The sequence below is a fragment of the Antrostomus carolinensis genome, unplaced genomic scaffold, assembly GCF_000700745.2.
Source record: "Antrostomus carolinensis isolate BGI_N321 unplaced genomic scaffold, ASM70074v2 scaffold20521, whole genome shotgun sequence".
Classification (NCBI taxonomy): Eukaryota; Metazoa; Chordata; class Aves; order Caprimulgiformes; family Caprimulgidae; genus Antrostomus; species Antrostomus carolinensis.
Genome location: NW_010293746.1, coordinates 5,138 through 16,200, shown reverse-complemented (window position 1 = coordinate 16,200; position 11,063 = coordinate 5,138). Strand labels below are relative to the sequence as shown.

Sequence of the window (11,063 nt, the reverse complement as noted above, 5' to 3'; positions counted from 1 at the left end):
GAGGGGGGGAGCTTTTTTCTACTTAAAATTACAAATTGAAAGAGTTTTTGTCTCTACGTCTTAGGCAAAATGATTGTAACTTTGCTTATACTTTATCTGATTTCTTCTTAAGCCTTAAAAATAGCTGTAGTAGTTTACTCTGGTTTACCAAAGTGTCGCTCTGTATACATCATAGATATATATGATGATATATAGATATATCTCTAGATACATATAGATAAATACATAAACTAATGAATATGTACATCAGTAGCTGTGGTTTGAGCAGTGTGATTGTTGTCTTTCAGATGAGTCTCTAAGTTTTGTGTTGTTTACATTAATGCACATCCTTTTCTAGGGTCTGGTTCTAGGAATCTACTCAAGTGAGAAGGATGAAGGTGCTGCCCAGTTCACTAGTGCAGGAGATGCTTTCGATAGACTTGTGTCTGGAAAGCTGAGAGAACTTCTGTCTGTGTAAGTGCATGATATGCTTCTGTCATGGATTAAAGTACCTACAAATACCAATAAGAGTGATCTTTTTTCTCATGATTAGTGTTTGTATCCATACCACTTCTCAGGCTGATATTTGCTTCTACCAGGCCAAGCAGTTTGGAGGGGAACTCCTGTGCAAAAACCAAGCACTGAGGAAACGGGTGCAAAATATTCATGGGGACTGTCTTTGGAGCCCAGTGTCCCAGGAGGAGCACTGTGTGGGTGTGGAGTGAGCATAGTACTGTAAGATTTATCACCAAGGAGGGCTTCTTTATTGAAAGAATCTTTTTCTGTCCTAGATGTGGGCCACCTTTGAAGAAAGGCAAAACACGCATATTCCATGGTTTGCATCAGGTATGAACTTTGGATTTTCTTGTGCGTATTGATTAATGTGTGAAGTTTGCCCTTGCATCTTATTTTAAGCTGAGTTCACTGCTGTGCTTGTATAAGTGCTCTGCTCTTCCTCTCCTCTCTCAGCCCTCTCAACAAGAGATGTAGTTCTTACTGAAGCCTGCTCTGCACTCCCCATGTTTGCATGGCCTTTTGCACAATCCTGTACTCCCTCCATTGTGCTGCAAAGTGAGGAGATGTAAACAGGGCTGCTCCCAAGGTGGTGTGCTCTGAATACCTGCGTACTGAGTGAGCTGCAGCACAACTGTTTTGAATCAGACTTCTACTGTGCATTCTGTGTTCAGGAGGAGTGAGTGCATGACTCTGTACAAATACGTGCACTGACCTTCCAGGCATGACAGTTCTAACACAAGGTAGTCCCATTGTAGGCTTTAGTCAGAGGTTTTGAAGTCATGTACTTGAAACCTGTGAAAACAAGACATGGGACTGTTCTTCAAGCAGGACTTTTGTCTGCACAGACGTGATGTATCACAAGGGTATGAGATGGGGATTCATCTGCTTGAAGTTAGGCTTTTGGTGCCATTTGAGAAGCCCTGAAGCATCAAACGCACCTACGCGGAGCTCGTAAATGCGGTACAATTTGTGCCTTTTTGGAGTAGCAGCTAGAGGTGAGGCAGACATGCAATATGACACTAGGTGTCCTTGTATAAATTACTGAACCTTACATTAGGGCTATTTACATTCTTTTAAATAAGTCAGTTTGTAGTGAGTATTGCCTACCGTGTATGAATTCCTGTGCGGAGACTCAAGACAGGTGACACTAGACTCAGTAGAGTCTCGGAAGTTGAGTCCACTGAAGGCCCCATTATCTCAGTTCTGTGTACAGGATAAAATGAGTAGCAAATCTCTGGAAGAGAAGGCGGTAGAATTTGGTCTTACGCCTCTTCTAAGTGTGTAAAAATAATGGTAACTAAAAAAAAAGTTAACTTGAATCACGGATCTTCTGGAAAGCAAACACTAGTTTTGGCATCTTGAGGACTAAAAGACTTTACTATGGTGTGGCAGCTTGGAACCGTGTTAGAATCTGAGCAAGCGGCTATTTGTGATGGAAGGGAAAGCCTAAGGTTACCTTAATTTTTCTTCAGAGCAGTGGGAAATCTATTTGCATATATAATGTTGAGTTTTATACAAATTTGACTTCATTCTTAGAGTGCTCCTTTAATCTTTGGTATTTCTTCCTTTTTACCTTCCACTTGCAGTTTATAAGGCAAGCATTTAGGCTGCTTTCCTGAGTTCTGGAGCTGTGTACCTCTGTGCAGCTTTGGTTTGTTACCTAGCACATCATACCAGCTCAGCTCCTGACCTAAGTTAATAGGCTCAGCCTTTGAAGTGATTTTATTTCCTTGAACATAGTACTGTGCCAGAAAAGGTTACTCAATTCTGGCCTTTGTTGCAGCTGGAAAGCTGGATCTGCTTTCAAAGGACTCTTAGGCTTGCTCTTAGAAGTATCAAGTTTGCTATCAAGTCTTGAGCATAAAGCCCTGTCTGCTGCAATAGACGTAATTAACTGTTAACTGGACAACAGAGCAACTGGTTACATGCCTGTGGCAAATAATTGGGAGTGCAAGACGGTGGCACCACACTGGCACTCTTAATGTAAAAACATGCATAATGTAGAGACAGTACTGAATGCATTTAAATGCTGTGCTTGGTTTGATTTGCAAAGTAAGGTCTTTCTAACAGCTCTCTGCTGTGGCTGTAACAATGAGGAAAGTGAACCCATTTGTCTGTTGGCTTCATCTAGGATTTTCCGAGTGTGGTTGTAGTTGGCTTGGGTAAGAAGAATGCTGGAGTAAATGACCAAGAAAACTGGAATGAAGGCAAAGAAAATATTCGTGCAGCTGTTGCAGGTTAACTATTTTTAGATTTTCTTAAGTATTTTGTCTATAAAACTATTGCAGTGGGGCAGCATGTTCCACTTTCGAAGAGTGAGTCTAGGTGTGGTTTTGCTCTGAAACGCAGAACCTACTGCATGGTTTGGTAAATGCATTTACTTGTCACTGGTATTCATTAAGTTTCACCTTGGGGAGGAAGGAGTTACAGGGCATGTAAATCAATCTGCAGACAGGTAACTTGTTTAATTACTACTCTTTTGAAGCCTGAGAGCATCACTGATTCACTTTATGTTCACACTGTACATAAGTATGCACATATATTTGCTTTTTCCGCTTAGTTTGTAACTGAGATATTTGCATTATAAACTGGTATCTTTTACAACATCAGTGGTATGAATTCAGCATGTTATCTGTTGTAGGCAGAGGAGGCCTCTCTATCTTAAACAAGGATGACTGCTGCATCCAAGTGTGTATAAAACAAGAATAAAGAGAGTTCTGACTGCAGAGTTTATAATCTGAGACTGGAGGTCAGTCACACATGTATGACAGCTGTATGTCCAAAGTGCTAGCCCATGTTGTCTCACCAGCTGCCAAAACATTGTTAAATTATTTGGGTACAAAATAGGATTTATTGAACGTATAATTTTCTTGTTTGTTTGTAAGAGTGTGTATAAACTCATTTGGAGGAAAAGAGCAGTCATATATTCTTAGCAAAAAACTAAATTACAGCAAGTTTCTGATACTGGTAGATGGTCATAATGCATAGCACTCCAGAATGATAGAGCTTTTCTTTGATATAGGGTGAGCTTAAAGGGATCAGAACAACCATGGCCTTTCGTTTTTGTGAAATGTCATGATTGTTACAATTCATGAAATGATACTTTTGTCAGTATATGATCATTAGCATTTTAAATTGTTATATTGTATGGTCTTTTTAAATGGTTTGCTTATAACCTCAGAAATCTTGGGTTTAAATTATTTTTTCCTTGAAATGTCATATTGATCAGCTCAGATACCTGTTTTGCTGTTCTGTGCAATACTCAGCCTACTAGTTCTGTATTTTTCAGTTGGTTGTAGACAGATCCAAGATCTGGAGATCCCTTGTGTTGAAGTAGACCCCTGTGGAGATGCTCAAGCGGCCGCAGAAGGTGCTGTCCTTGGATTGCATGAATATAATGAGCTGAAGCAAAAAAAGAAGCCTGTAGTTACTCCTCAGCTTCATGGAAGGTGATGGCGAGAGGAAAGCTTGCCTATTTATCTGTTTATTTATTAATAAAACTGTGTGCATGCTTGTGCATGAGAAAAACATAAACCTGAAAGAATAGGGCTAGCAGCAGTATACCTCTTAATTCTTCCTACTCCTTTGAATTTCTTGAAGGACTTTTTACATCTTTTAAATACTATTTATAGTATTTGCTCCATGTGTTTTGTTAGTATACCATATTCTGAGGTTAAGGGCATATTCTGCTTCATAGAAAAGAAGGCCTAGGATAAAAATAAAAGTAAAAAATTACCTGAAGCATAGTTGTGACGTGAAAGGACTTTTGTTGGTGTTCTTTCGTTGGTGTTTTGTTGCATGCCAAAATTGCAGAGCAGAGGTATTTCAAGTTCCATAAATGGATAAATCCTTTTGAGAATCAGGAAATGTGAACTGACACCACACCATGCCATGATGGATATGTTTTACATAGTTCATTTGTTATATTTTCATTCAGAGAGTAATACAAGAAGAGAAGCTTTCGGCTCCAAAACAAAGTTTTATTAATCCCTTATACTCTGTCAGGGGGGACTTTTGACCTTCTGTGTAGAATATTCTGTCACGCAGAGGAGAGGTATTTCCCATATGTACTTTTTACAGGAACAAGTCTTTCATTATGAAGAAGCTAGTGAAATAAAATAAAAACATCTGAATTTATGCATGTCTTGATAAGGTCCATGGACCGCTCTTCCCGTTTTGTAACACAGCAGATAATTTGGGAGCCATTTATATTAAGTAAATATTTGCTGAAAATGTAGATGGTCCTATGACCACTTATGACACTGGAAGTAATTTTTGGGTTTAATAATTTAGATTGGAAAGGACCTTTATTTTTTTTTATTTTTCTTTGTCCTATTGCAGTTTCCCTTCTTGAATCTTGAGCCCGTTGTCTCTCACCCTTGTACTGTGCCATTCTGAGATCTGTCTGTCTTCATCTTCTCTATAAACCCTATTTAAGGGTAGAAGAAAGACTGCAATTAGATCTTTCCTAAATTTTTCTTCTCGAGGTGAAACAAACCCAATTCTCTTCGCTTCTCCTCCTATGCCATGTGCTACAGCTCCCCACCCCTCTTAGGGACCCGCCTTTGGACTTTCTCCAGTTTATCAGTATTTGTTTTGTATTCAGTAACTCAAAAGCAGACGTAGCTAGATGTAGCCAGGGGCAGCCTCACAAATGCCAAGGAGGTAGATAATTATTTCCCTGAACGTCCTGGCTATGCTGTAATCCAGCCCAGGACACAGCTGGCCTTTGTCACAGCGCTAATGCGCAGCTTACTCCTTTACGTGTCCTCAGGTTCTTTTCTGCAACTTTGCTTTCTGCCTAGTCAGCGCCCAGCCTGACTTTAGCGTAGAGCTGTTCTGTCCCAGGTACAGGATTTATGTCAGTCTTTATTAAACTTCATGGTGTTCCCTTTGATGCATTCCTCTAGCCTGTCAAAGCCTTACCCTCTCAGTTGCTCCCCGCAATGTGTTGCTGTCTGTGAACTTCTGAGGGTACATTTTATTGTTCAAGTTGTTGGTGAAGGCATCAGCCTGAGTATCAACCCTTGGCGAATACCACATGTAACTAACTGCCAGCTAGACTGTTCAACTGTTGTCTGCTATCTTCTGAGCCTAACAATTATCCCAGTTTTTCACCCATTTTGTAGTCTACCCCTCCAGTTCATGGGGTTTTTTTTTTTCAATTTGTCTGCAAGGATTCTATGTGAAAACCTTGGTAAAGCGAAGATAAGTGACGTTCACTGTGGTCCTCTCTGTTAATCTTCTCATCACTGAAGTCAAGTTGGTCAGGCATGATTTGCTCCAAATAAATCTATAATAACTATTCCCAGTGACCATCATATCCTTCATGTACCTGGAAATGGCTTCCAGGATGACTTTCTCCATAAACTTTTAGAGGATTAGTTTAGGATGACTGGTTTGTAGTTCCCTATATCCTTCTTGCCATTCACGTAGATTGAGACTTTCCTTTTCCAGTCATCATAGATGACATTCAGTTACCATGACCTTTCAAACTGAAAGAGTCCAGGCTTGCAATGATGCTGCCCAGCTCCCTCAACACCCTCAGCTATATCCTGCCTGCTACCAAGGACTTGTGTGCGTCCAGCTTCCCTAAGCAGTCCTCAGTCTGTCTTTCTCTGCCATGGGTAGTACCTTTCTTCCCCAAACTCTGTTACTAATCTGGAATGTGGAAGCAGATTTAAGACTGATGCAAAGCAGGCACTGAGAACTTCCATATTCTCAGTGTGTCTAGGTTGCCTGCCCCATTCAGCAACAGGACAGCTGTATTCCTGGCCTGCCTTTTGCTGATGATGTGCCTGTTGAAGTCATCTTGTTACCTTTCCCACTTCTTGACAGTTTCAGTGTCAGCTGGGATTTGGCTTCTTAATTCCATCCCTCCATATGCAGACAATGTTTCTATATTCCTCCTGGATTCTTTCTTCACTATGTTGCTTTTCTGAGAGGTGGAATCCAGGTTTATGCCCTGCTTTGTGATATCTTGTAAGGCAGATAAGTCTTTCTGTTCTGTCTCAGTATAAAATGAAAGGGTTTGTACTGGTAGTATTGCAAAGTAACCAGAGAGACGTCCCCATTTCCTAATGCAGCCAGGTCTTTCCTAATGCAGATGTTTGCTCTGTTATTCGTTAGTGAAATGTCTCGAGTGCACTGTGAAATGAGATCCAAATTCCACTCTTATCACTTAATCATATTTCAGTAAAGTGAAAAACAGAATTGGAGGCTTTATATGGTAAATAAAAACTTTCAGGGCTGTTATAATGAATGTGATTACAGATTTTGTAAGGGATGTTAAACCTTGTGCTTAAGGATTTAAACCAATTGCTGGCTATTAAGGATTAGGGCAAGACCTAAAGGATTAGACAATTTTACGTCTGTCTGCTCTAGGATTCTTCTAGCTTTCTGTGAAGCATTTGGCACTGACTAGAACCAGAGATGAGCTGCTAGACTAGATGCACCTTAGATCCCATCCTAAATTCCTTGTAGTAAGAGTACTATGACTTTCTTAATTGTCCCAAATTAATGATACTGCATTTTCAAACAGGAGAGAACAGATGGATGCTGACAACATCTTACTTTTGCAAATGTTTATGATCCTGATTATTGTATGGTGTTGTTTAGTGCTGAAAGTGAAGCCTGGCAAAAAGGTGTTATCTATGCTGAGGGTCAGAACCTCGCTCGGTACCTTATGGAGGCTCCAGCTAATTATATAACTCCAATCAAATTTGCTGAACATATTGAACAGAAGCTCAGAAGTTTCAGCAATGTGAAGGTCCATATAAGGTAAATTCCATTGACATGATTCCTCTGTAGGGAAGGATGCTTTCCAGGCTATTGAAATATGCAGTGTGCTCTTATTTTCACTCTGCCACTTCAAATGACAAAAGCAAGGGAAGTGTTTGGCACCCAGACTGCAAGCTGCTCTGGGTATTAGAAGGTGATCTTCTAGTTAGCAGAGTAAGCAAGGTCCTGTGACACAGTAAAATGATTAACTGTCAATTAGTCATGCAGTCAGTTACTGCTTCATTGACACATGATGAAGCCTGATGAAGACTCAGTGAATAGAGGGCAAATACTAGGTATCTCTTTTTCTAATACCTTTTGTTTTTTTCCAAGTGGTTTTTATACTTTTTTGCTTGGATGTGGTAATTAAACATCCTCTATGTATTGCTGTTACTGTTGGGGCTGTTTAAAAATGTTGAGATGGAGGTGTAAAAACCCTTGCTCTAGGATTTGCAGAGTTAATGCTTCTTGCCTCAGCATTTCTAGTTACTGCATGTCAGTGGAAACAGGCTAAATGGTTGTCCAAGTGTTAGAGGCTGTTTTGTTGAAAAGCAAAAGATTGAGGAAAATAACTTTGCCTATAGTTAACCAGAAAACTATAGTTTAGCAGAAAGGTAAACCTGCTGCAATATTGCTCCTTCATATGCCTTCAGAGACGGCAGCCTGATGGGCAATTGAAAATTTAACGTTCCTCATGCAGAAAGTGTAGTCTGATTGTTGTTTTGTTGTTTGTTTTTTAAAACAAAATCCAAGCAGTAACTTTGAGGCACTATTCTTCTGTTTCATTAAAAAAAAAGTAATAACAGTTAGATTTAAATGACAGTTTCCAAAATAACTAACTAAAATGGAATAAATAGTTGTGTACGAACCTTCAAGAATTGTGATCTCAAAAACAAGCAAAATCACCTTAGTCAAAGTGTCCAATTACAAAAAAAAAAAAAGGTAAATAAATATTTCTCTTCCAGACCAGAGTCTTGGATAGCAACACAACAGATGGGAGCATTCCTGAGTGTTGCCAAGGGTTCAGCTGAACCTCCCATCTTTCTGGAGATTCACTATCTAGGTGGTGCTAATACAAATGACTCCCCGTTGGTATTTGTAGGAAAAGGAGTTACGTTTGACAGGTATGTATGCTCATATTTTAATGACTAAGGGGGGAAATGTCTTCCTGCTATTTGTGTTCAACAAGGAGATGCCTTTTCTTTGTTCAGCATATCTTTCAGTGCCATTCCAGTGAACTTGCCCTAAGTAGTAGACTGTGCTGCCTCTTCTGGGGAGAAGAGAAGCTTGAGTGGTTGGACAAAGTAGGAATTGATGTGTCCTTGTCTTGTAAGGGGAAATGGAAATTCAGGTGGGGGAAAAAACCAAAGAACTTGGGGGTTTTTTTTGGGTTTTTTTTGGCCTGAACAAACCTCTGGGTTTAGAATTGCACTCTGCCAATGGATACCTAAATCATGCTTAAGGAAAGAGAAGATAGTTCATTTTTTGCAGCAGTTCCTTTTAACTGCTTTTCATGTCACATCTCCTTCCATATGCAGATTTTACGAAGCGTACTATTTTGTTCTTGTTTTGTGCTCTTTTGCTGTTATGAAAACCATTGAGCTAGTCTGCTGCAGATTAACTGGATTTTTATGGCATCCTAATTATGAGGAAATATTTCAGGAACATATTTTATCTGAAATGAAAACCCAGATACCTTCCTTGCAGTATGCTTGTTAGGGTGTTGCTACAATATTTGAAAACACATTTACTGATACTTGGTGCTAAAACATATTGATGAGCAGAATGCTTTGAACGTATGCAACTTGGAACTCCTGTGTGTTGGGTGATACTTGTACTCTTTATTCCAGTGGTGGCATTTCACTGAAGCCATCATCGGGTATGGATGCAATGAGAGCAGATATGGGAGGGGCAGCAACTGTCTGTTCAGCCATTGTGACAGCAGCAGCTTTAAATCTACCTCTTAACATAATTGGTAAGTAAGTTTGGGTAAGAATCCAAAAATCTTAATTTTACTTTTTTTTTTTTTTTTTGGCCAAGTCATTTTCTGGTATCAGCAATGGTAATGGTCTTACAGAAATGGCCTAGACTTGCAGACTTACTTGGCTTGGCTTCTCTTCTGTTTTTACTTGCTTATCAAAAATTACTAGCTTTGCTTGAATAAAATATTTCAACACTGAATTAAAATTTTGAAGGCATGATTTTTGGATCTTAGGTGAGAAATTATTGTCAATAAACTTTTAAACATTTTTTTTCAGAAGTTCTGATCCTTCGTTATAAGAAGGAGCGTCAATATCTGTAAAAGCAATTAAAAATGGAAAGCAGTTAGCTGAGTTACCTTCATAAGTGTTTGCCACAGCAGAACAGAAAGAGGGCTCAGCTCTTGTTTCCTTAGGGGAATATCTAAGCAGAAATCTAAACCAAACAAAAAACCCACCCAGTTTGCTGATACTGTTCTTAAGTATGAGCAATGCTTATATTTTTCTGCAAAGATGTTGCACAGCTGAGATTAAATGAGCTGATTCAGGAACCGTGGCAAAACGAGTTGCTGATGACATGTGATCCAGTCTGAGTTAAGTTTTATGTTGAGAACCTTGACTTTCTGGAACCTAGTATTTTGGTCACTTTTATGCTTCAACCAGTAGAGGGCAGCGGAACACACATCCTCACCCCATTCCTCTCAAATGCGGGAGGGAAAGGCTGCGCCAGTGGAGCAAAAGCCTGTGCACATCATTCCACTGAAAAGTGGTGCTCCACAATTCGCTTATTCCTGCCAGGAGCAGATTTTTCCTTGGAATGGTGGAGTGCCTTGCATCCCATTACCCCATTTATAGTTGGAGTTTTGATGCTAACCCTCTTTTTTTTTTTTTTTTTTTTTCCCCCTCATCTCAATTTGTTCTTCTTATGGTTGGAGTTCTACGGTGAGTTCTTGGACCCCTCTTGACGTTACATAATGTGTATGTACAATGAGCAGAGCTTGAATGGCTCAGAGTGTTAATTTGAGAAGTTTTTAGTTTCAGCAAGAAAGAAATCCCTTTACTGCATATTCACATATGGAAGACATGATGCTCTTTGCTCCTCTGATTTCACTTGTCTGGGCATAATGTAGAAGTAAATCCTAGTGGTAAAACGGTGTAGGTGAGAGAATGTGGTGCTGCAACATGTAGAAAACGGCCATATGTCTTTCAATAACCAGGAAAACTTGGATTTTGAGCATTTTTGCATTTGGATTTTGAGCATTTGAGAGTGTTTTTTTCCTAAGTGTTTTTTCTACATCTTTTCTGAGAATGAAACTAGTAATGCACTTTTATTTTTCTCTCTGAGGTTTGGCACCCCTCTGTGAAAATATGCCCAGTGGTAAGGCAAACAAGCCTGGAGATGTAGTTAGAGCCAAGAACGGAAAAACAATACAGGTATGCATGTAAAACTTGGATTTTGAATACTTTTAGTGAATTGCTTTAATCAGTCAAGTTAAATGACTGCAGTCAGAGTGTGCGTTTGAAAAGACCCTTTAAAAAGATAAGCAGTGCAAATATACTATTTAAAAAAAGAAATGAGGCATGTTATTAGTTAGAAATTGCTATCATAGGATTTTTCAAATATAAATACAGTTTGAAGAGATTAGATGTGTTTTATAAATTTCTAGGATAAACTGGAAAGTATGGTCATTTACTGAACATGCTAGAAAATCTTGGTTCAAGAGGTTGATACAATGCTCATAAATATACGTTCTCAGTGAGAATGAATAACATATCAGTTGCTTCCAGCAGACCCTTCAGGACACTTGC

General features: G+C 39.3%; 1 protein-coding gene across 1 annotated transcript in view; it reads left to right on the top strand.

Moving 5' to 3' along the window:
• Positions 1–337: 337 nt before the first annotated feature.
• The window catches only part of LAP3 (leucine aminopeptidase 3), a gene marked incomplete at its 5' end in the record, with an annotated part of 15,107 nt that continues 4,381 nt past the window's right edge, over positions 338–11,063 (top strand). Inside the window, 8 exons of the mRNA XM_010177414.1 lie at positions 338–453; positions 771–825; positions 2,627–2,732; positions 3,785–3,944; positions 7,114–7,275; positions 8,241–8,399; positions 9,126–9,250; positions 10,600–10,688. Of these exons, the coding sequence (XP_010175716.1) occupies positions 338–453; positions 771–825; positions 2,627–2,732; positions 3,785–3,944; positions 7,114–7,275; positions 8,241–8,399; positions 9,126–9,250; positions 10,600–10,688 (972 nt within the window). The remainder of the gene's footprint in view (positions 454–770; positions 826–2,626; positions 2,733–3,784; positions 3,945–7,113; positions 7,276–8,240; positions 8,400–9,125; positions 9,251–10,599; positions 10,689–11,063) is intronic.